General features: G+C 43.7%; 6 protein-coding genes across 6 annotated transcripts; 4 read left to right on the forward strand and 2 right to left on the reverse strand.

Moving 5' to 3' along the window:
• The first annotated feature begins 13 nt into the window (after positions 1-13).
• Positions 14-392, forward strand: LOC115628300 (U6 snRNA-associated Sm-like protein LSm8). The gene has a single exon (XM_030524348.1). It carries the CDS (start codon positions 62-64, stop codon positions 347-349), a length of 288 nt encoding a protein of 95 aa, XP_030380208.1. The 5' UTR covers positions 14-61; the 3' UTR covers positions 350-392.
• LOC115628299 (DNA polymerase delta small subunit) lies at positions 377-1735 on the reverse strand. Its single transcript, XM_030524347.1, has one exon. It carries the CDS (start codon positions 1717-1719, stop codon positions 421-423), a length of 1299 nt encoding a protein of 432 aa, XP_030380207.1. The 5' UTR covers positions 1720-1735; the 3' UTR covers positions 377-420.
• Positions 1736-1957: 222 nt separating this feature from the next.
• LOC115628278 (ankyrin-1) lies at positions 1958-4663 on the forward strand. Its single transcript, XM_030524307.1, has 4 exons — positions 1958-3065; positions 3139-3471; positions 3538-3641; positions 3712-4663. Exons 1-4 carry the CDS (start codon positions 2252-2254, stop codon positions 4531-4533), a joined length of 2073 nt encoding a protein of 690 aa, XP_030380167.1. The 5' UTR covers positions 1958-2251; the 3' UTR covers positions 4534-4663.
• An 883-nt stretch (positions 4664-5546) lies between these two features.
• On the forward strand, positions 5547-18002 carry LOC115628297 (dynein heavy chain 12, axonemal). Its single transcript, XM_030524345.1, has 9 exons — positions 5547-7606; positions 7669-7849; positions 7905-9458; positions 9516-10631; positions 10685-10999; positions 11054-11296; positions 11351-16223; positions 16274-16593; positions 16668-18002. The coding sequence occupies exons 1-9, from the start codon at positions 5547-5549 to the stop codon at positions 17895-17897; spliced, it is 11892 nt and encodes a 3963-aa protein (XP_030380205.1). The 3' UTR covers positions 17898-18002.
• Positions 17933-21442, reverse strand: LOC115628298 (DDB1- and CUL4-associated factor 8). The gene is made up of 7 exons (XM_030524346.1): positions 21163-21442; positions 20985-21102; positions 20058-20889; positions 19195-20001; positions 18969-19111; positions 18674-18911; positions 17933-18614 (listed from the first exon to the last, which is right to left on the reverse strand). The coding sequence occupies exons 2-7, from the start codon at positions 21071-21073 to the stop codon at positions 18249-18251; spliced, it is 2475 nt and encodes an 824-aa protein (XP_030380206.1). The 5' UTR covers positions 21074-21102; positions 21163-21442; the 3' UTR covers positions 17933-18248.
• A 701-nt stretch (positions 21443-22143) lies between these two features.
• On the forward strand, positions 22144-25060 carry LOC115628408 (probable chitinase 2). Its single transcript, XM_030524497.1, has 4 exons — positions 22144-22196; positions 23455-23543; positions 23620-23784; positions 23841-25060. The coding sequence occupies exons 2-4, from the start codon at positions 23459-23461 to the stop codon at positions 25058-25060; spliced, it is 1470 nt and encodes a 489-aa protein (XP_030380357.1). The 5' UTR covers positions 22144-22196; positions 23455-23458.
• Positions 25061-25867: the final 807 nt, after the last annotated feature.

Below are 25867 nucleotides of genomic sequence, written 5' to 3' on the forward strand. Positions count from 1 at the left end.
GGTCAAGTCTCGAATGTTTGGCTAGCAATTTGCATCGTTTGTAATCATTTAAAAGTGCACCATGTCTGGTTTGGAATCGTATATTAACCACACAGTGTCAATAATTACAGCCGATGGACGAAATTTTATTGGCACCCTTAAGGGCTTTGACCAGACCACTAATATTATCATAGATGAATGCCACGAGCGCGTCTTCAGCACAACGGCAGGCATTGAACAAATTGTGCTAGGTTTACATATCATACGCGGTGACAACATAGCTGTAATTGGATTAATAGACGAGGCCATAGATTCACGTTTGGATCTGCAGAATATACGCGGTGAGCCGCTGGGTCCGGTCGTGCACTGATATGTTTAAAAATAAAATGCGTATGCATAAGTACATATAAAAATGCGTAACTTTCTTTAATACCAGCTCATTTAACTACCATCTACATTAAAATCAATTTGACGACAATCAAGCGTGTCCAAATCCACTACTGCGACAGATTGCGTCTTGCTAAAGTTTGGCACACAGATCAGACGCGTTTGCTTTCCATCTGCGCCGACATGCAGTTCAGTTTCGAATGAGTCGCAATTGCCGGCAAAGTAAACATGGGGACATTCGTGCATTATAAAAGGGTCGTTGTCGGTGTATGGATAGCAGGCCAGTGTGTCAGGTGATGTTGGTGCTAGATGGCCCCACGTAAGGGTGCAACGTAGAGCTTGTAGCGAAGATTCCACCGAAGTACTACGTAGCAGATCGGCTACATTTTGACCGGCGGTGCCCACAACTAGCGCATCGTCGATTAGACAGGCATAGGGATTAGAAACCGCTTGAAACGAGGCAAGCTCCGAGGCCTGAGGAAACATGCATCTGTGAAAGGGCTGCTGGGGCAGCATAAAGTTTGCCGGATCATAGGCACCCGGCATGACGTCCACATTTAGTGCCTGAGCCCACGATGCGAACCAGCTGTCTAATTGAGTGACCGCCTGCACAGTATCATTGGCATTCGCTTGGTTACGAGCCACCTGAAGAGTGGGTACGTGAGCCACGGCGGTGCTGCGCACAGAATTACCCGCTACGATGAGTCTCAGCATAGACTTCGCGTCGGTGGAGTTTCCGAGACTGCCGCTCAACCAATACTGAAACATGTTTAGGGCATCGTAGTAGTTGTGCGCCTGTAGCTGATCCAAGCCTGAAACTAACACTAGAAGGCGGCTGTGTCCCCGTGTGGTTAGTGGCCTTTGGGGCCCACTTTCATGGTAGATTATTTCCTTTACATCAAAATGACCGTCGCTGTCGGTGTCACCCAGAACAGCGCAAACGACGCCAGTGGCCATTAGATGACCTTGCAGTTGATCTAATTGGAGGCGCACGCGTTGCAATTCATCCTCAAGAATAACCTTGTCCTCAGGCTCCGAATAGTTTTGCCGCTGTGGTTGAGGCGCCAGTTGGTTCTCCTCAGAGATATCACGCAGAATGCTAGGCTTGTGAGCTTGATGTTTGTAGATGGTACCAATGATAATGCATGTTATGTTCTGCTCCCCGCGCAATTCACAAAGTTTTTTGATTGGGTACTGCGAGCCCAACTTCTTTTGTATAATCGGCGTTAGTAGACGCGACATTTCTCCCAAACGGTGCGCATATAAATGGCAAAACTGTTTCTGGTAGTCGAACGATTTTACCAGAAATCTGCTGCTCAAGTTCTGATATGTGCACTCCAAACGTTCAGCCATGTTTTAAACTCAATTTATTTATATATTTTTATTTTGTGAGGCCGTGGGGCTTTTACGCGCCAACAAAAGAACAGAGTGGGAATCGTTATTGATATAAAATTTATCGATTGGAGGCCTAACCTTTGTGTAATCGTCAAAGAGGAAAACGCGACAGCAGCTGTGATACACAGATTTGGAGGCAAGAAGAAGAACAGGCTAAACGTAAGAAAAATCTTAAGTGGTCGAGGTCCATAAAAATATCTTGGAAATATGTTTAAAACCTATTTATTGCGTACAGGCACTTAAAAGTGGATGCGACTATGTAGCACTTGTACATGGTTAAATAATATGCAGTACATGGAGCGCTGTCAAGTGTTTAGTTGAGCAAATGTGCTAAAGTGCGTATTGATTTGTTTTAGACAGCTATTGTTTATTGGTCTGTACAACAATCTAAAACAAAAACTGCGTCGCAGCGACAAATATGCAGCCATAGCCACAGTATTGGCTAGCTGACAGCAACAACGATACAATCGAACGCGAGAGACAGACTGCCATGGGCGGGTCCGTAAGTCAAGTTTTTCGGTCAGGATCTGCTTTGCTCTCACATCGCGAGCACAAGGTGTCGAAGGCGACGGAAGAGAAGATACAAACGCTCTTCGAGATTTTAAGGGCCAATCCGAAAGTATCGCTACAAACACTCGAGAGTCTATTGGTTCAGATACCCAAGCATGAGAACATCTTGGTGATACACGATGACTGTGGTTACAACATATTGCAGCGTAGTGTGGGCCTGAACCACATCGATCTTACGAAATGGCTTCTGCATCGCCATCGTCCCGACGTTAACCGGGCGCCCTGCTCCCTGCCTTTGCACATTGCCTGCCTTAAGGGCTACGAGGAGTGTGTGGAGCTCTTGTTGCGCCATGGCGCTCGAATTGACGCGGACACTCGCATGTGCTTCCCTGGCGCACATTCACACAACTGCGAGGAAAGTGGGAAATGGCATGGAAATAATGTGGATGATGTAAGCGAGCGCTTGAATACCAAATTGCAAAACGCCCTATGTTATGCTATCGACGGTGATCAGTACAACGTGCTGAACATGCTAACACAAAAGATGGAGGAGCCATGGATACCGTTTCGCGCCAAGAAACCTCTACTGCATTTGGCATGCGAGCGAGGCGCCTGGAATTGCGTACAACAGCTGGTTGTCACGCGTTCCGAGGAGATAAACCTAATCATGGACGAATACGCTCCCATACATCATGCGGTACTGCATGATGGTCGTTTCCTTGAGCTACTCATCCAACATGGTGCCGTGACTACAGTACGTACATGTACGCAACAAATGACCCTGCTACATGTGGGTAAGTTCGAGTATACATATATGCCACAGCTTATTCAGGCGAAAAAACTTAATGGAATACAATTTTTTTTCAGTAATTTTTGCAGCCCGCAAATCTGCCGATGATACACTGGCGACACTGCGCATCTTGCTGGAGCGCGGCTGTAAAGAGCTCATAAATGCTCCCGATTCGCTGGGCAATACACCATTGCACGCTCTGATTGTTCGCTATGCGCTCGAGGAAGCGCGTTATGGGTACGACAAATGGAGCAAATGGGATGTTTTGCACCTGGTGCGCTTTCTGCTGCAAAATGGCGCCAAGCAATCCATTAATCAGGCAGGCAATAGCGCTATGGCCTGTGTCTTTCGTCATTTGCGCGACTGGGAAGTTTGCTATGAACTTCTGAACATGCTTATAAAAGAGGATGGTATGCAAATGCATAGTCATGCTTCAAATTGTCACTGCCACTAATAATATCATGTCGCACGCATAGGTGATCCCAACATTGTCGGAAGAGATGGCTCTGTACCAATTATGGTATTGTTGGTGCCATTGATAAACAAGGACCATTTGCATCATTTTACACATTCAATGAAGGTATATAAATGGCATATCAATTTTGAGGCCTAACTCATTGGTATTTTCCCTTCTTTTCCCTTGCCTACAGGTTTGTTACCTCAACTGCTTTCGCATTTTACTTGAGCACGGCGCGAATGCAAACTGTTCGTATCGTGCCAACCTCAAGCCTTTGCACGTACTCGTGTTTACCGTTAGTGAAAACTTTACGCTTAATTGTGATGCACAGAAGCGCACAAACTTTGACTTTATCAAGAACATATTGCTGCTGCTGCTGCAGCATGGCTTGGACTGTAATAAAACATATCAGCACATACTGCAGGCGGTTATGGATATGGTGCAGAATGTGCGCACCTGCCACGATATGCAATGTATTTATGAATTGACGTTGGTATTGATACAATATGGCGCCGATCCTAACATTGTGCTAAGCAGCAAGACAACGCCCGGTATTGCAATATTCTCGAGCGAAATCGCCAGTTATGGCGAGGCGTTGGGTGGTGGAGGTGCTGCTGCAGCACTTGGCGATAATACATTTCGCAACTCGTTTCGCACAAACTCACGCTATCTACTTTTTTACTACATTATATTGATAACGAAAAAAGAATTTATACTTAACGATCCGCATTTGACGTTTACGCGCATTATACATCTCTTCTATTTGACAATGCAGCATGAACCGCTCTATAATTGCCTCAAGTCCCTGCACAATTTCTATGTCGCCCAAGTGCCGAGCAAGAAAACTGAACAATTAATGGCTCTGATCTCGACGCTGTATCGCAAGCCGCGCAGTTTAAAGCAGCTAGCTCGTATGGCCATTTATGAGGCAGTAAATCGCAAACTGGCGCAAAACGTAAACCGTTTAAATTTACCTGGTCCTCTAAAAGAATACGTATTACAGTTCGAAAGATAACAAGTGGAGCAAATACAATCGCCAGCTGGAACAGTATCGTCGTCAATGTTAACTTTTTAACGACCAATGAACTCCAATTAGAGTCAATCATAATTGCAATTGGAATGTTGCCGTTCAATATTATATTTAATGCTGCAAATATATATAAATATATATATATATATATATATATATATATATATATATATATATATATATATATATATATATATATATCTTACTAAATATCTAGAATTATATTAAATTATACAACTAATACATATACCATTAAATATGTATTGTAGTTAATTACAAATAACAAAAAACAAAAAGAATATGAAAACGCTTAAACGTACCTAAAAGCATCGTAATAATCAAACACGTGCAATTTCTTTTATATGAAACTATTGTTGATAACGCTCATAAATGTTTGTAATCTTATTGAATACTTTTTATGCGTGCATCGTGAAGACCAATCTGGGTTTCTCTCGCGCCCTGTCGCACTTCTCTCATGCGCTGAGTTCTCGTCGTTATTTTATCTGCATAAACTTAAGGCTGTTTTTGATTAACAATTTAGTGATTTTTTTTGGAATACTTATATTTGAATGCAGTTTAAGAGAAGTTATAGATTCATTTTGTAATTATTGTTAATAACTACGATGAGCCGTTGCAAAGAGTTGTTATATAATTATGCCATTTTCGATTGAGTCAATAAAATAAAATGTTTACATCTGTATGTAACGATTTTTTCTGCGAAATTATGTGAATTATGTGGGGGTGTCCATTGATCCGTAACAACCAATGGCACTGGTAAACAACTCCAATTCAAATAAACAAAACGTCTCCGAACGAACCTAAAACCAAAAAATATATATGTACACAAACAGTTGCCTTAGCGACTGAAAAATTGGAAATTTTCAGGTAGAGATTGCTTAAAACACTGCATGTTGGTGGCTTAACTTAAATAAACCTACCTTCAGCGGCGCTATACTTAAACCACATATCGTCTAGGCCATCGGCGAAAATTGTGCACCATGTTCAGTCGCAAGCTGGAGCGGATGCATCGTCCGCCCGCAGACATATCAAAATATGATAATGAGCCGTACATGCAAAATCCTTTGCTCAAGTTTCGTATTTCTGATGTACACGAAAGACGCCATTACACCTTTCTCAAGCAAAAGGCGGCCGATATCAAAGTTAAGATAGCCAGAAATCATTGGCAACCGGAGCCGGACATGCGTCTGCTGCCACAATCGCATTACGTCGATAACTTGCGCCGTGAAGTACGTAAGATTGTGGTGCCTCCCATGCTGCGCAAGACCGAGGCCAAGATCCTGAGTTTTGCTTCAGAACGCCTGAAACGAAAGTATCCGGAGCTCGTAAGTGAATATATGAAGGAAGTGCACAATGAGTACGATAGACTGATGAAAATCTATAGCATGAAGAACATACTGCTGCATCCAGAGTTCTCTGACGAAGATCCCACAGCGTTTGATTTGCCGCGTACCGACTATCGCTTCAAGTTGCCTGGACGTACGGCCAATTATAAGACCTATCTGGAGAATCGACGAAAAATCGCGCAAAAGCTGCTTATACTTCAGATGCCCATGCGGGTTATCTTGAGCATATCGGTAGCTGAATTGCCGAAATTCGCTTGCGAATTCAATTACACTAGCAGTATGGGCGGTCAGCAACAGCAGCTTGGGTTGGGAGGGCGCGAGGTGCTCTCCTATAAATTTTATCGCAAGTTTATTCAAAACCAGCTGGATAAAGTCAGCACTTTTCTTCGCTGGAATTGGTATACAAAGTTGGGTTTGGTGCTACGTAAAATGATGCGAAAGCGTGTGATGCCCTCGTATATGTGGAAGCGCGCATATCCAGCACTGGAGGGTCTGATGAATCGCGAGTTGAACAATTTGAAAATACGGACATTCGAGGAAATGTTCCGTATTTGCGGTAGCACACGTACAATGCCAGTGTTTCGCATGGCATTGGAATTTAGTGAAATTACCGCTGACCTCGATATACGTCCGAATATTTATAACATATTGCGAACTTTTGCTGAAATCGCCACGGAAATTTCTATGCTTGGCTACCGCATGGAGGCCCTGCAGTCACAAGTAGATGCATCGGCATTATACACACAAAGTAACGATTATCTAAAAATCGAAATGAATGAAAACTACCTCAGGGAGGTTATTAATAAGGTTCAGAATATTATAATTAAAACATACAGCCAGCTAACCGAATACATTGAGCAATATCGTACTAAATATTTCAAGCTATACTCGTCGGATGAACGGGATGAGCTGACTCTCTTCTTGGAGGAACCGCACAAATTTGAGGAGTATTTTGAACGGATCGATGTTTATTACGAGTTTATCAATATGCTACGCAGCGAACCCCAAACAGACTACTTTGAGATTGCTGTTATAAGTAATGAACCGGCCATTGTTAGTTTACGTGGTCTGGCGGAAAGCCTGATAGCCATAATAACGGAAGTCGTTGTGCGTGAGCACATAAAGGCCGAGGAGGAGATCTGCGAAGAGTTCGAGAAAATTAAATTTAGGGCTCTGGAAATTCCCAAATCAACGGAGGAGTTGCTTGAGAGTGCCGACTATATGATCTATGTTAAAAAGGAGAAGATATTTGAGCTGACAGATCGTATTCAGTACTGCCTACAAGTGGGCACCAATATCGTAGAGCTGACGGAGATGTCTCAATATCACTTCGACTTAACCATCAAAACCATCAATTGGATAAAGGATATAAATGAGATATGTGATTATAATGCATCACAGCAGGAACATTACAAATTCTTGTTCGAAGAGCACTTGCAAGAGGTGGTCAAGAAATTGAACGAAGACATTGAACAGATTCTCCCGAAACTAGCCATAATTGATGATATGAGTCGGCCTGAGAAGTTCCGTGATTCCTACATAATATTACAGAATTTTATCGATCAGTTGAAAACTTTTGACGACTATGTGGCCTGGATAAACAAAGAAGAAAAATTGTTTAAAATAGCTCAGACCGAGTATCCAACATTGGAAGTAATTAAAGGCTTCGTCTACCCATTTGCAGAACTAATGAAGTACATAGAAATTATATTGTATGTGTATAATCGAACCATTTATTTACATTTATTGCTTGCAGATGCTGTATCGATTGGCAACGTTATTTAAATGTTTGGCAGGATGGGCCATTTGAGTATCTAGAGCCAAAGTTTGTGGAATCAACCACAGACAATTATCTGAAGGAATTTCAAAAGAACCAGAAGTATTATCGCATAAAAATTAAACAGGATCTTATTGAGAATCCTGTTTGCAAATTTAAGGTCGGTAAAGAGCTAATAATATATTTGTATAATACAAGTTTTCTTCTATCCACAGGGGCAAACCGAAGATCCTGACCCTGAAAAACACCCCGTACCACTGCGTTTATGCACTTCGATGATTCAATCAATTAAAGATTTTACCACGGGTGTTTTCATTGTCAACACAATGTGTAATCCGGCTTTACGTAAGCGTCATTGGAAAGAGATGTCTGAAATCGCCGGTTTTGATATAACTCCTGATGCCGGTACTACGCTGCGTAAGATTTTGAACGCAGGTCTTGACGATATATTGGACCAGTTCGAAATCATTAGCATAAGTGCAAATAAGGAGCTTCAACTATGGAATAGCTTGCAGGCTATGATTAAGGAATGGGAGAATAAGGTGTTCCCAACGGGTCCTTATAAGGAAACGGGAGTCACAATACTTTCCAGTTTAGATGATATACAGGCGCTACTTGACGATCATATACTGAAGACACTTGCCATGCGTGGATCCGCTTTCATGAAACCTTGTGAGGAGGAGGTGCGAGCGTGGTACGAGAAGATCATGAGAGTGAATGAAACACTTGACCAATGGGGCAAGGTACAAGCAAACTTTTTGTATCTATTGCCTATATTCTCGTCGAAAGACATTGTAGCCCAGATGCCGGAGGAGGGCCGGCTGTTTACTATTGTAGAGCAGACATATAATCGTAATATGGGCCTAGTATTGCGTCAACCGCTGGTCATGGAGACGGCACCTGCCGCTGGACTGCTTGAGTCTTTACAAAAAGCCAACGAATTGTTAGAGGACATTACAACAGGTGTAAGCAATTATTTGGAGAAGAAGCGACTGTTCTTTCCACGATTTTTCTTCTTGGCCAACGACGAAATGCTTGAAATTTTGTCAGAAACTAAGGATCCATTGCGTGTGCTTCCCCATCTGAGCAAATGCTTCGAAGGCATAAACAGCTTAGAGTTCGATGAAGCGAAGAATGTGCTGGCTATGTACAGTAGTGACAAAGAGAAGATCGATTTCATTGACGAGGTGTCGACTGCTGCGGCTGGTGGCAGTGTGGAAAAGTGGCTAATTGGAGTGGAAGATGAAATGCTCAAGGCAGTGCGTAATCAAAATGAGCTCTCATTCAATCACTATCCCAAGGTCAAGCGGCACGAGTGGGTGCTGCACTGGCCCCAGATGGTTGTGTTGGCCATTTCACAGGTATTTTGGGCATCGCGTGTTCACAGCTGCCTGCGTCGGACCTATGGAGGCAACCAGACGGTGATCACTAACTTCTTCCAAGACCTCACCAAGGAGCTTAACGACATTGTAGCCCTGGTGCGATCCACAAAAATTAGCAATTTAAATCGCATCACCATTAAATCGTTAATTGTGATCGATGTGCATGCAAAGGATGTGACAGAGGAGCTGATACGTCTGAAGATCAACAGCGAATACGATTTCCAGTGGCTTGCACAAATGCGCTACTACTGGGAGGATTCGAAGACCCTGGTCCGTATCATCAATGCTACTGTGCCATTTGCCAACGAGTATCTAGGCAATTCGGATCGTTTGGTGATCACGCCTCTGACCGATCGATGCTATCGTACACTAGTTGGCGCGTACCAGGTAATTACTTCCAACTCTTGTGTTTAAAAAAACTTAAAAAATATATTACGTTTTTAGCTTCATCTTAACGGAGCCCCAGAGGGCCCGGCGGGAACAGGCAAAACTGAGACGACAAAGGATTTGGCGAAGGCGCTGGCCGTACAGTGTAAGGTGTTCAACTGCTCGGATGGCTTGGATTACAAGGCAATGGGGAAGTTCTTCAAGGGACTTGCTTCTTGCGGTGCCTGGGCGTGTTTCGATGAGTTCAACCGTATTGAATTGGAGGTGTTGTCGGTGGTAGCTCAGCAAATCTTGCTTATTATACAGGCCGTGCGAGCCAACGTGACGAAGTTCATGTTTGAGGGGACGGAACTGTTGCTCAATCCGGCGGTATACGTATGTATCACGATGAATCCCGGATACGCAGGGCGCTCGGAATTGCCGGATAATTTAAAGGTGCTATTCCGTTCGGTAGCCATGATGGTGCCAGACTATGCCATGATTGGTGAAATATCCCTGTATTCGTACGGTTTTGTGGATGCTCGCAAATTAGCTGTGAAGATTGTGACCACATATCGGCTATGTTCAGAACAGTTGTCCAGCCAAAACCATTATGATTACGGTATGCGAGCGGTGAAAACTGTTCTCTCTGCGTGCGGCAATATTAAGAAACAATTTCCTGATGAGGTGGAAGATATTTTATTGCTGCGAAGTCTAATTGATGTGAATTTACCCAAATTTCTTTCCTTCGATGTACCACTCTTTGAGGGTATTATCTCGGATATCTTTCCCGGTATTAAGCTGCCCTACATTGATTACACTCTAATTGAAGCTGAGTTCTTACGCGTCTGCCAAGAGGAGGTGCTAGAGCCGGCGCAAAGTTTTCTTACAAAGGTAATTCAGACATACGAGATGATCATCGTACGGCATGGATTCATGTTAGTTGGTGAGCCCCTGGCGGGCAAGAGTAAAACTCTCCAAGTTTTGGCCAAGGTGATGTCAGCTCTTAAGATAAAGGCCCCGTCGAAGAGCAGCTACTTTCAGCACGTAGAAATGGGAATTATGAACCCCAAGTCAATAACAATGAATCAACTGTACGGCTCCTTTGATCCCATATCGTATGAATGGACGGATGGGCTCGTTGCAAAAATCTTTCGTGATTTTGCCATGACTCCAACGCCGGACCGCAAATGGGTATGCCACCATTAGATAACTTTAACTATTTATTGTAGTAATTACTTTATTAGGTGATTTTTGATGGACCTGTTGATGCAGTGTGGATTGAGAACATGAATACTGTGCTCGATGACAACAAGAAGCTCTGTTTGACCTCCGGTGAAGTGATCACAATGACGCACGAAATGTCAATGGTGTTTGAAGTAATGGATCTGGCCCAAGCCTCACCTGCCACTGTTTCACGTTGCGGAATGATCTACATGGAGCCCACGACCTTGGGCTGGCGCTCATTTGCAAATAGCTGGCTAAAAAAAGCAGACCCAAGATGGGCGGACGAGGAGAATATTGAGTATATGATGGCCATGTTGAAATGGCTGCTAGTGCCGGTAAGTCCAGAAAATGATGGCAATCCAATTTATTGTTCATATACTCTTTTGTAGTGTCAAACATTTGTGCGACGATACTGCACTCAGTATGTTAAGCCGGGAGAGTTCAACTGCCTGATGACTACATTCGACCTCATTGATATGCTTCTGGATGAGGCAATTGAGGAAAATCCAGAAGAATATCAAAAGTATATTCAGCAATATATACAAGCCTCCATTTTGTTCGCACTCGTTTGGGGCGTTGGGGGAGTCTTGGACACGTCTTCTCGCGAAAAGTTCGATGCTTTTTTAAGAAACGTGGGTAATGTAATTTGGCTAAATGAAAAGCCTTTAAATTTGTTTATTATCTAGATATATGATAGCGAAACATCAGAGCCTCCAGAATCGCTGGGAAAAATGGAAGTTACCCCCCCAATAGAAGGTCTCTTGGTTGACTATGTGTACGTGTTTAAGCAGCGCGGCACTTGGCGATATTGGCCAGAGCTGGCCAAGCGCATGGATGTGGAAGAAACCAAGTCAGGAGTGATTGTTCCTACAGTAGACACGGCACGGTATGTGCACCTCCTAAAAATGCATGTTCATCACAAGAAGCGTATGTTGCTGGTGGGTCCTACGGGTACCGGCAAAAGCGTTTATATCCAAAACTACCTCATGAATAAGCTTGACACCGAGGTGTACGAAACAGGATTTATTACCTTTACGGTAATGATTACAGCAAACCAGACGCAAGATCTGCTTATTTCGAAACTGGTGAAGTGGAAACGAGGCATTTATGGTCCGCCCAAAGGCATGGAGAGCGTGTTGTTCGTTGACGACATGAATATGCCGGTAAAGGAGCAATACGGCGCACAGCCTCCCTTGGAGCTACTGCGTCAATATTTTGATTATGGCCATGTGTACGATTTAAGGGACAGCTCCAAGATTTATATAAACAACGTTCTCATAATGTGTGCCTGTGGTCTGCCTGGTGGAAGTCGACAGGATGTTTATGCACGCTTCCTCAACCACTTCCACGTGTACTCCATTAATACGTTTAGCGATGACACCATGTTCCGTATATTCCTGAATGTCGCGCTAAATGGTTTCAGGCGTTCTGGACATGCTCAGGACGTCTATGTAGTTACAAATCAGATTATCAGCGCTACTCAGAGCATTTACAAAAGTGTGCAATCCGAAATTAGAGCCACGCCCGCCAAATCACATTATATTTTCAATCTGCGCGACATTTCACGCGTTGTTACCGGCTGTACGTTGGTGCGAAAGGAATCCGTAAACGACAAAAAGATACTAGTACGCGTGTGGTACCATGAAGCTATGCGCGTTTTTTACGACCGACTGGTTGATGAAACCGATCGCAAGTGGATGTTCGACAAGCTTAACGAATGTCTGAAGGCCAACTTTAAGGATAAGGTCGAGTCGATATTCGATCGGTATTGCACACAGGTGGGTGACGAGCAGGTATTTACCATTGAGGCGGCCAACCGTTTGTTCTTTGGTGTCTATTTTGACGAGGACAGTGTGCCGGACGAGCGTCGCTACGAGGAAGTGCCCAGCATGGAGGTGTTCTTTAAGCTGTCCATGGCCAGCCTCGATGACTACAACTCCACGCGCCGATCTAAAATGGATATCACGTTGTTTACATTTGCGCTACAGCATCTTAACCGCATCTGTCGCATTATCTCCATTCAGGGCGCAAGTGCCCTGCTAATCGGTCTTGGTGGTTCGGGAAGACAGTCCCTAACCAAGTTAGCCACCAACATGGTGCAAACATCATTCTTTCAGCCGGAAATTACCAAAAGCTATGGGCCCAACGAATGGCATGATGATGTTAAAATTATCCTCAAAGAGGCTGGTGGCAATAACAAGCACACCACATTCCTCATGACGGAAAACCAAATCAAAATGGAACTGTTTCTGCAGGACATCGATTGTCTGTTAAATCAGGGAGAGGTACCTAACATCTTTCCTATAGACGAGAAGCAGGAAGTGTTGGAAATGGTTCGTCTGGCCGCACAGGGCGGAAATCGCAATATTGACATTTCGCCACTGCAAGTCTTCTCATTTTTTGTGAATCGATGTAAACAAAAGCTGCATATGGTGCTTAGCTTTTCGCCCATTGGCGACGCGTTGCGCACACGAGTTCGGCTTTATCCATCGCTCGTGAACTGCTGCACCATCGATTGGTATGACAGTTGGCCAGAGGAGGCCCTCATGATGATAGCTAAAATGTCGCTTGTGGACGTTAATGTTCCCTCAGAGGAAATCAAGATGGCTATTGTGGACACCTGCCAATATTTCCACACAACCGCAGCAAAGGTCACGAGATCCTTCTGCCAGCTTTCGAATCGCTACATCTATCAGACAAATGCCTCCTTTATAGAACTTATTAGATCATTCCAAACGTTGATCAAGATGAAGCAGGAGGAGACCATGTTAGCTAAAATGCGTTATATTGGAGGCCTTGATACACTGGCCAATGCTGCGGCAGCAATCTCCATAATGCAACGTGATCTAGCGGCTTTGCAGCCCAAATTGGTGGCCTTGGCAGAGGCTTCGCGTAAAATGATGCTGGAAATCAACACGGAAACATTGGCAGCGAGCGCTGCTGCTGAGCAGGTGAAGCGAGATGAGGAGGTTGCATCAGTGCAGGCGGAGGCTGCGCAAGTGCTCAAGAACGAATGCGAGAAAGACTTGGCTAAGGCCATTCCTGTGCTGGAAGATGCCTTGGCCGCGCTTAACACTCTAAAACCAGCCGACATTACACTTGTAAAGTCGATGAAAAATCCGCCTCCGGTTATTAAACTGGTTATGGCGGCTGTTTGTGTTATTAAAGGGCTACCACCGGAACGTATTCCCGATCCGTCAACCGGCAAAATGGTCAATGATTACTGGGGACCCAGTAAGCGTGTACTAGGCGACATGAACTTCCTGCCCGCTCTCAAGGAGTTTGACAAGGATAATATACCGGTGGAAATTATGAAACGCATACGCAAAGAATTTATACCAAACAAAGATTTCGATCCCAAGGTAGTTGCAAAAGCGTCAAGTGCAGCCAAGGGCTTGTGCCAGTGGATTATTGCTATGGATCTATATGATAATGTGGCTAAGGTTGTGGCGCCAAAGAAGGCAAAACTGGCTGCCGCCGAAAAAGAGTATTCCGATACCATGAGTTTCCTGGCAGAGAAACGAGCCTTGGCCGCAGCGCTGGAGGAAAAAGTTGCCTTGCTAAACGTTGAGCTGGATAAGGCCAATGCCGAAATGAAAAAGACTGAGGATCATGCAGAGCTCTGCCGTAATAAGCTGTTGCGTGCGGAGGCCTTAATCGGCGGCTTGGGGGGTGAGAAGTCCCGCTGGAACCAGGCAGCCGAAGATTTACAGGACCTCTATGACCACTTACCCGGTGATGTGTTGATCTCTTGCGGCATCATAGCCTATTTGTCTGCTGTGAATCTGCAATTCCGCAGTGACTGCGTGCGCGATTGGTTCAAGAAATGTCAGACTCTGCAAATTCCCTGTTCAAAGACCTATTCCATTTCGGCAGTGCTTGGGCTTGAGGTCACTATACAGAACTGGCAACTGGATGGGTTACCTAACGATGAATTCTCTAGTGAAAATGCAATTATCTCGGCAAATTCTAGCCGATATAGCTTGTTCATAGATCCCCAAGGACAAGCGAATAACTGGCTGAAGAACATGGAGCGCAAGAACCGCCTTAACTGTGTCAAGTTTAATCAGGGCAACTATATGAAGGTCATTGCGGAGGCCATGGAGTACGGCACACCAATCATTATTGAAAACGTACAGGAGGAACTTGAAGTGCCACTTGATCCTATACTGATGCACCAGACATTCATTCAGGGTGGCGTAAAACACATCAGCTTGGGTGAGAATGTTGTGCCGGTCTCAGCAAACTTCCGGTTGTACATGACGTGCAATCTTCGAAATCCGCACTTTCTACCTGAAACCTTCAATAAGGTGACAGTTATTAATTTTGCACTAACACAAAACGCGCTCGAGGACCAATTGCTTAGCATTGTCGTAGCCAAAGAACGACCTGATCTTCAGGAATTGCGTATAACGCTCACCACAGAAGCAGCGGCGAACAAAGGAGCTTTGCGCGATGCAGAGAACATGATATTGAAAACATTGAGTTCGAGCGAAGGTGATATATTGGAAAATGAGGCGGCTATACAGATACTTGCCGAATCTAAAACGCTCTCAAAAGACATAGTGGAAAAGCAGGAGACGGCCAAGGAGACATCTGCCAAGATCGAGGCTTTTCGATTAAACTATAAGCCGGTAGCTGTGCACTCGTCTATTCTATATTATTCAATCACTGATCTGCCAAATATTGATCCCATGTACCAGTTCTCACTGAACTGGTATATAAACCTCTATATGTACTCCATTGAGACAGCAAACAAATCGAAAGATCTGCCACGTCGCATCAAATTTCTCGTCGATGGCTTTACGAAGAATCTGTATAGCAATGTCTGCCGATCTATTTTTGAGAAGGACAAGCTACTCTTCTCCTTCATTTTGACAGCACGAATTCTGCTGGGCACTGGCCAGATCGAAATGCGTCACCTTGGTCACTTAGTCACCAATGCGAAGGAGTCAACCAATGTACCTCCGAATCCCGATCCAAGCTGGATAACAGAGACGGTCTGGTTGAATGTACTTCGTTTGGAGGAGTTAAGGGAGCTGCGTGGCATTGTCGACGCCTTCAGAAAGGATCTACCAGCTTGGCAGGCCATTTATGACCATTCGTCGCCTGAGCTGCAACCTTTGCCAGCCCCATGGCATGATAAGACCACTGCTTTTGAAAAGATCATAGTGTTAAAAGCCATGCGACCAGACTCGGTTTTCCTGGCTGTGCGCAACTTTATAGCGGCTACTATAGGCGACCAATATGTGACACCTCCCGAATTCGATATCTCAAAGTCTTACGCCGATTCCACTGCGCTCACGCCTTTGATTTTTATTTTATCACCCGGCGCTGATCCTTTGGGCTCATTGCTGGCATTCGCGGAAAAAATGGGACAGGAGGAGACATTCCAGAGCATATCTTTGGGCCAGGGTCAGGGCCCAATTGCGGCTGGATTAATTAAGAACGCGCAGGAAATGGGATATTGGGTATGCCTGCAGAACTGCCATTTGGCTGCCTCGTGGATGCCAACCTTGGAGTATCTATGGGAGAACATGGATACGTTTAATACGACACGTACGTAAAAGCAGCTTTTAAGAAATGCTCTAATCTATTCTCCATTGCAGCAAACTTTCGAATGTGGTTGACTGCATATCCTACGCCTCAATTTCCTGTAACTATACTCCAAAATGGTGTAAAAATGACAAATGAGCCCCCAACGGGACTCAGAGAGAACCTCTCGCGCTCATACAACTCGGAACCGATTAACGAATATGAATTCTATACCGGCTGTGCCAAACAGGATCGCGCATTCACGCGCCTATTGTTTGGCATTTGTTTCTTCCATGCTGTTGTGCAAGAACGTCGAAAATATGGACCTCTGGGGTGGAACATTGCTTACGGTTTTAATGAGTCCGATTTGCAAATTTCCGTTCTACAGCTGCATGTACGTATAGTCGCACAAATTCGCGTTCACTTCCTGCTTATCCAGTGTATCCTCTCTCTCCCTCTCTCTCTTAGATGCTGCTAAATCAATATGAGCATGTGCCATATGAGGCAATCTCCTATTTGACGGCCGAGTGCAATTACGGAGGTAGAGTTACAGACAATTGGGATCGACGGGCTATAGTCACAATACTCGCGGACTATGTTAATCCCCAGGTGGTTGCCGATAATCGCTATCGTTTTGCCACAGACGACCGCTATATACTGCCGCGCAAGACGGAGCATCGGGAGATCCTGCGGTATTTAGAAGAAAACATACCATCTCTGGCCCCGCCGGAAGTTTACGGGTTGCACGCCAATTCTGGCATAACACGTGATCTGCAAACAACCAAGACACTGCTAGACTCCATGATATTATTGCTGGGTAGCGAAGCCGCGGGCACCGCAGGAGCTGGAATTAGTCCTGAGCAACAAGTACTGGAAACAATTAAACAAATTGAAAATGATATGCCGCCTGATATGGACATTGAGGCAGCAGCCGAGAAATATCCTGTCGACTACAATGAGTCCATGAATACGGTAGTTGTTCAAGAAATGGAAAGGTTTCTTAAGCTTCAAAAGGAAATTCGATCTTCTTGTCGCGACTTAGCTATGGCCATAAAGGGCATTATTGTAATGACACCAGAACTGGAAAATGTGATGACGGCTATGAAGTTCAACCGCATTCCAATTAAGTGGATGTCCAAGTCATACCCGTGCCTTAAGCCGCTGGGCTCTTACGTTCAGGATTTGTACAAGCGACTGAACTGGCTACATAATTGGCATCACCATGGAAAACCACCCACGTTCTGGCTATCGGGTTTCTTCTTCACCCAGGCTTTTCTCACCGGCGCCATGCAGAATTTTGCGCGTAAATATAGGATACCCATCGATACGCTGACCTTTGACTATGAGGTGCTAAAGGTAGACCACAAGTCGACACCACCTGACGATGGTGTGTACTGCAACGGTCTCTTTTTGGAAGGTGCGCGTTGGGAGTGGCACGACAATATGTTAGTAGAACAGTTTCCCAAGGTTCTTATCTACGCGATGCCCGTCATATACTTTAAGCCCGTTCTCATTCTGGATCTGCTGGAAGGAACACGGTATCGCTGCCCGCTCTACAAAACAGCTGAGCGCAAGGGAACACTCTCGACGACGGGTCATTCGACAAACTATGTGGTGCCACTGCTTTTAAATACACACGCGAAAGCAACGCATTGGGTGAAGCGTAGTGTTGCGCTTATCTGCCAAACCAACGACTGATGCGGTACACACTTTTTATTTATTCGTAATATAATAAGTGTGTTCACGTGTGTTTGTGTTTAGGAAACATTCTAAATAGCATTTGTGTTTACATAAATCGTGAAACATTTTGTATTATTACAGTAATCGGGGTTAATTCATTCACAGCTGTTCATCATCTATAAAAGAACTGAAATTTTCAAGAAAAATTGGGAGCACAGCAAATATATGCAGCATATGCAGCACTCCTCATTAAACAGAAATAAAAGATTAAAACTATTGGACAACTTAACAATTTGCTGGCGACTTTTCAAGTCGATCACGCCTAAAAGTTTAAATCTAAATTAACTTTGGATTGCTACTGCCTAACACTTATTGCGTGCGACAATGCAACGTCTCCAGATTGGGATCATCGTCTGTACCATCAGAACTGTTCCCATCTCGGTGTCTACCAACAATATTCGCACGAGCGTTCTCAGTGCCGGAGGTACGCTGGCTGTTGGCACTTTGACTGCTGCTATTCGTATTATTTTCCGGCTGCTGTCGATGCTCGTCTACTGATTCGGGATCAGCACGTTCGCGATTACGACGCGGACGCTCATAATCTGAGGGATTGCCTTGCAGAAACTGTCGTATAAAATAATGAAACTGATTAATGTCAAAGTCACGCGGCCCTGACATGTTATGTTGGAAATTACGGAGCAGCGTTTCCTTCAACTTATCCGGTTTTGGTTCAAGCTAAAAATGAAAAATTGTAAAAAGCCTCAGAGTGGCGAATATGTTATCTCCATACTCACAGGCTCAAAGGTAGGAGTCCAGATTTTGACATTGTAATCTAAGCCCGAAGTTGCCAATACAGGTGCCCATGGATGGGGCTCCAAGCAGTTGACTATACCGGAATGGTCTCCTTTCACAAAGTTTACGATTGATTCGGTATTTTTATCCCAGAAGAACACATGTCCACAATCGCTGCCACTAACAATGTACTCAGAGCGGGGTCCAAAAAAGTTTACACCCTTAATAGTACGACTATTGCTGCAGAAGTAACTGAGTGAGTATGAAGTGATAGGTGGCTAGATTGCATTTACTTACACATGACCCTCGTAGCAGTGTAGAAACTCGCCGCTCGTATAATTACGGCTGTCGAACAGATAAATGCCAGCATCACTGTACGAAGCCAGAATCTCACTACCGCTATGATTATAGACGGCACAAGTAATGTGTGTTATTTTAGTCTGCAAATAGGAGGTACGATTTAATAGATTAAATAAGCCGTTTTTTGGTTTTAAAAAAGTCTTATTAAGAGCTATCTACTTACATCCGCGAGAACAGCTGGTGTCATCTCGTGTACAGGCTTACCGCACTTGCGTTTATCGTAAACGCGCAATTTGTCATCACAGCCGCTAATGCAGAACTCTGGGGCATATGGATGGTGGGATATACTAAACAGTCGTACACGCCCTTCACTGCGACCCGAGCTGCAGCAACGCAGGAGGGTGGTTGGAGATTCGCTTGTTCGCAGGTCAAAGTGCTTGACGGCAGCATCCTCGCCTGCGCTCATAATCTCATACCGAGTGTTTGGCACAACGACAATCTTATGCACTGCTTCGCTGTGCGAGTACAGACGCGTTGGCTTCGGGCAATCACCAGAGGGCGGTATGACCGCACGCCTGACCTGACCGTCGCGACTGCTGGAAATAATATCTAAGCAGCCGGTACTGTCAATAAACTTTGTTTGAAACACATTTAACGTGTGGCCGGATTTAAAACAGTGGCGTATTTTGTTCTTCGCCCAGTCCCATATAACGATAAGCAGATCATCGGAACCGGAACAAATTAGATCGCCACCACGATTAAAGTTTAAACTGTTCACACAACTTCTATGACGAAGTAACGTGGAGGTAAGGGCTAAGCGTTCAACGGCTTGTAGTGAGCTGTAGTAGCCTCGGCCAAAGGCGTTTGCCGAGGTATGACCTCCGCGCCAGCCAATGCGATTGACAATATTGTTCTCGCGGTGCATGAGTTCTGCAGTCAAGTTCCAATTATACGAGGGCTTTGATCTGCGTAAGATCTCGTTTACAGACGATTCGACTTCCTCGAGGTTGACTTCTTCATAAGCCTCCTCCTACGGGGTAATTATTCAAAATATCAACACTGCAATCATAAACCTTCAGAACCTACCTCATTACTTTCTGATTCGGCATCAGTATCAATTCCATCCGAGTAATAATGTGGTATAAAGAAATCACTGGCATTGGAACTATTCTCCTCTTCCGGGCTAAAATCATTATCATTCTCTGCTGCACTTTCCGCGTCATCACCATCGATTTCAGAGTCGTCGCGCTCAGCATCAACGGCAGCGTTAACATTGTCAGTTATTAACGAGTTGGAATCAGATGTAGATGACATAGATAGCTCTATGTTAATGCGACGATACGATCGTGTGGGCGGTATGTTTCGGTGATTGAAAGACGGTGATGTTTGAATACTGGCAACATTATCAGTGTTTGAAGAATTTCCATCGACGGCCCCATCATTACTATCACTGTCTAAAGCTAAGGCGGGGCTGGGGGTACGGCCGCAAGCAGCATTGGCTTCGGCACCAGCACCTTCAGCGTCAACGTCATCATCACTGTCAGGGCTGAGTTGAGCGCTTATGGAGCGCGAGCCCGAGATTACCTCTCTTGCAGCAGCGGCTGATAACCGGTACTCCATAAATGGATTTGTATCACCCAGCTTTTCGCCGCTGAAGGAGGTTGGATTGTCCACGGTATTTGCGTCAGCAGTCCTTTGTGGTGAAGGCAAAAAACAGGAATCCTCGCTGGCGAAGCGTTTTGCTACATTATTTTCACTAGTTGTGGCAGTTTCAGCGATTTTATCAGTATTTATTTCATTGGTTTCAGCGAATTGTGTATGGTTCCCCGATAAATCGTTTTTCTCGCACATTTTGCTGAGACTAGTCTTACTATCGCATGTAGTTTCAGTCGTCTGTAGCGTTTCCTCTGCCTCCACACTGCATTTTGTTACGAACATGTGCAATAAGACAACAAAAATCGATCATTGATGCAATGTATAAATCGCATTTGTCTAACACAAGCTTAAGCTTACCCAACGAGCATTGTGACGTCCTCGTCGTCTAGTGTATTTCGTTTTTGTCGCTTACAGGCTGTGGCCTGTCCTGCTATTTCCAGCTCCATCGTTTTCACTTTCGCTTCCCGTATTATAACTATGGAAGATGTTGTCAATTAAGCTGGAGGATTAAAAAAAAGCCGCGTTGTAACGTTACTCTGCTAGAGACTTTTCCGTGTACGCAGCAGAATTTTTGACGATTGTTTATGTTAGAGGAATTTAACGTAGTGATGGCAGTTAAATGGCGCAGAGACGATGCACGATTTTAAGTCGACTCGATAAATCGATTAAGTGGCGGGTTTCGGACGTAGCTTTTAAAAAGTCAACAAATCTTTTAAAAGATTACGTACAGATTATAAGCTAGCTCTGGTTGTTGTCATGTCAATTGGACAAGAAATTTTGACAAACTACTCTAATCGAAAATAATAATAATTTTTTTAAAACAGCTGCTTCATAGGATTTATGAAGTTAGCTGAGCTTGCCTAAATCGAATCGCATCCCGATGTTGATCAAGAATATTTACATATGTATGTATACGAGTACAACTTCTTGAATGTAATCAAAAATTGTCTTCGATTAAATATTAAAAAAAACGAAAGTTTGTGGGTACACACTTTCCTATGTGGTGAGGGATAATTTTTATTTACATTCATTTTTACATACATTCATAATTTCACTTTCACAGAAAAGATCGCCGATCCAGCAGACAAAACCCTCGCATAAGAAGTTTCACTTCAATAATGCGATGCCTTAAAAATTTGACCTATCATCCTTACACACTACGATACAGCAAGCCCTTACACTTTTCAGAGAAGTGTATAAACATTGTGAATTTGCGGAACTATTACATACATACATATGTATACATATATTCCCACTCTTACCGATCATTCTCTTTATTTTGACTCTTTGTCATTTCGAATATAACCGCGCTGGGTGAATGGCGCGCTCTTTTTATGCTGAGCGCGTCTTAGGCACGGCTGGCTCTTCGGCGACTTGCTGGGCTACTTTTCTGTTGTTGCCTTTTGCTAGCGTTTCGGCTTCAGTGGCGTTATGTATCAATTTACACTGTGGCTGTGGCCGCGCCAGGGTTTAGTTATTGGTAGCAACGCGTTGGCAACGGAACGATTTTTTAACGGCGTAGAGTGGAGATAAAACAAAGCAAGTTTTAAACTACTTTAAAAAAAAACAGTGCGTAATTCCATAAAACTTTTAACTTGTGCATGTATTGCACGTCACATACTAATATTTGACGATTTTCAAGTGCGTCAAGTGTATGGGTTTCTAAGTAGGGTTTCGCCCACAACGAGCGAGTGTATATGTATGCACATACATGCTCAACAATGCTAATTAGATTTTCACTTCACAGCAATGGGGCTGCAGCTACGCATGCGCAGTCCTCTTCTTGATACACAAATTGAGACATCTGGAATATATCTTCAGCAACAACAGACTTGCGAGTTTTTATTACCTTTTTACGCTTTTTGGTTTTATAAGTAATCGTTGTTTCCTGTATAATTTTGGTTCTAGCATTGTCTTTGTTTCCGACGGCGGATTCCGGTTTCCCTAAGTTTATGAGTAAAAAATTAAGCTTTAAAATGAAAAATGCCAATGGCGTGTTTTCCGCATCGTTCAATAACGATATCGCAAGTTGTATTTTAAAGTGATTGTTTGTGCTATTTCTTATCAAAAATCAAACTTTTTTCGTTTACCTAAATCAGCATGTTATCTGCCATTGTTTTTCTTACAAGACAAAAGTTTTTCAACCCAACCAACTGACTGGCTGACTCATGTTCTGGGACATTTTGTGTTATATATACATACATATGTATATACGATATGGATGTTAGCACATTGCCGGCTGCAAAGTCGTCACTCGATTCTGTCTTAGGGTGAACGAGTGAAAGTAGAGAATCAGGTTCCACAGCCTACACATTAAATTGGCTTAAAATAAATTAAAGTTCCCGATTTGGAATAAAAGTATTGCTATATCAATTTTATTTGAAATACATACATATACAGAAACGGTATATACTTTATATTTACATTAATGCATCAACATCATGAACGCGCGACATTTGAATTGTTTTAGACCAAAAACAACACTTAACTTAATAATCATTTGTGATTCACCGCAGACTTACTTCTTTCTTAGAATACATTCCTATGTATGAATTATATAATGGCCCCTCACTTTTCCAATAGCAGACAAAGTCTGGTCAATTAAAGCAACGAGTGAACTTAATTGAAATTATGAAAAAATATCTTGTGGATGAGTATATATAAAAGTACATATATTTATAGATACACAGCCAATCATTCGGCATCTTGCAGTTCAATTAAGACAATGGGCCTATCACGCGAAGCATTTAACGTACAACGATATATTTACTGTTTGATTTAATTGATTCTGGAAGCACAGCTTAAACATTTACTTAATATTTTCCAGAGGTATGCCCTTCATCGTGCAGGAGGTGCTTTTGCTGCTCACATTGGGCGCAGGCATATTTTTGGCTTCTGTGGTGGAGGCAAAAACAGGTAAGTTTTATGGTTAACCGCAACAAGGGTTGATGTACGAGTATGTAAATGTTGAATTTTCTGGCTTCTTTCACAGGACCTGCACATGACAAAGTGGTTGTTTGCTATATTTCCACCTGGGCTGTGTATCGACCGGGTCAAGGCGCCTATGCCATAGACCACTTCGATCCGAGCTTATGTACACATGTGGTCTATGCATTCGCCGGCCTGGATATTACGCAGTCGGCTATAAAGTCTCTAGGTGAGTAAGCCCCTAGTTTACAAATACATGTGCGGTTAAATTACCTGGCTTTGCAGATCCCTGGCAGGATCTAAAAGAGGAGTACGGAAAGGGTGGATACGAGCGGCTAACCGGACTAAAGCGCACTCATCCGCATCTAAAAGTCTCCCTGGCCATTGGTGGGTGGAATGAGGGATCGAGGAACTACTCAATTTTGGTGGGCGATGCTCAACAGCGTGGGCGCTTTGTCAAGCAGGTGTCGAGCTTTGTCCGAAAATACAACTTTGATGGTCTGGACCTGGATTGGGAATATCCAACACAACGTGATGGTAGACCTCAGGATCGAGAGAATTTCGTTTCGTTAACCAAAGAGCTGCGCGATGAGTTCGATAATTATGGCCTGCTATTGACGTCTGCTATAGGAGCGGCCAAGAATGTCATCGATCAGGCCTACGATGTGCGACAGATTTCGCGCTATCTGGACTTTTTACACATTATGTGCTACGATTATCACGGCAGTTGGGACCGCAAAGTAGGATATAATGCGCCATTGATTGCAGACACTCTTGATCCGCTGAGTGTGCAATACAGCATCGATTATCTGCTAAAGCTGGGTGCCCCACCTTCTAAGTTGGTGCTTGGGTTGCCGTTTTACGGGCGCACATTCAAGACACCGGGTAATGGAGTCTTGGGAGACGCTACGGATGGTGTTGGTTTTAAGGGACCATTTACTCGCGAAGATGGTTTCTTAGGATACAATGAGATCTGCAGCATTTTGGGCAATAAAACTTCAGGCTGGTTTAAGCAATGGGATGGGCAGACCTCCCAAGTGCTGGCCTATTCGGAGCGGAACGTTTTTACCGGGGAAGTCAGCGTCGTTACCTTTGACAGTGCGAGGTCGATTGCGAACAAGGTGAAATTTGCAATGATGAAACGTTTGGCTGGCGTTATGGTCTGGTCCACTGATACCGATGATTTCCTAGGCAACTGTGATCTAGATAACGACGTCTACGCAGATTTTAAGCTTGTAACGGCAGCGCCACGACGTCTCAATCAGAACTATCCACTATTACGTACCATTAATGAAGCCATTACGCTTTCCCTTGAGGAGATAGCTGCGGATGAGGTGGTGACACCTGACGATGCGGAGAATGAGATACCGCATGGTGGCGTCGCAGATCGCAAGAACGCCGGCGCCTTCCTCAACAGCACTCCTTTGAGCATTTCTGTTTTAATCTTATTTGTCAGTTTAATGTGTGAGCGCCATAGATTTGTTGTAAATTTGTTGGAGCTGTAGTCATTTGAGTTTTATATAAAAATAAATTAATATTAGTCTATATATATAAAAATGGAAGTATGTATGTTTATTCCCTAGAGAGCCCGAAGCCGCAATATTCAAAATAGTTCAATAGGTGCACCTGTGAAGTTTCGTGGCGACATTGACAGTCACTTTTTACTCCACTTAAATAAATAAAATTGTCTAATACGACGACCAAAAAAGGATCTATTGAATGGGACTTGCGGCTTCGCAAATGCGCGAAATGATACAAGAAACACAAAGAGGCGATGTCCATTGTACAGACGAAGAATATAATAAAGGATCTAATCGCCATAAAAGCAATAAAAAGCGAAGGAGGTATTGGGGAAGGTGTGACATCGGAATGCTTAAAAGCACTACAATTCAGTTGCGCAACAACGCAAGCCGGATACGCTAGTAGTTTATCTACAACTAGCCGTTATTATTTCCAAGCCGCCCATGTACACTCGATATGCATTTATCGATTTCCGAATAAGTGCACTGCCATCCCTGGTAATTATAACGTTAAATTTAATTGCCGGTTGGGATGAATTTGCGGATTTTCGTATAAACAGTTGCAACTAGCTAATCACAGGTGTAGTTTCTTCAGATAAATAGCAAACATATCCCAGGAAGGTGTGACAACATTAAGATAGCAATTTAAAATGTGTACTAGCCACCCAAGCATTCAAAGATTTTCTTTTGAACTTGTCTAATATGTATACATATATTTTTAAATAAATTTGCCTTGCACGCTCTAACATTTAACTAACTAGTATATATGTATGTATATATGTGTGTATATGC

The sequence above is a fragment of the Scaptodrosophila lebanonensis genome, unplaced genomic scaffold, assembly GCF_003285725.1.
Source record: "Scaptodrosophila lebanonensis strain 11010-0011.00,11010-0021.00 unplaced genomic scaffold, SlebRS2 tig00000113-arrow-arrow-pilon, whole genome shotgun sequence".
Taxonomy (NCBI): Eukaryota; Metazoa; Arthropoda; class Insecta; order Diptera; family Drosophilidae; genus Scaptodrosophila; species Scaptodrosophila lebanonensis.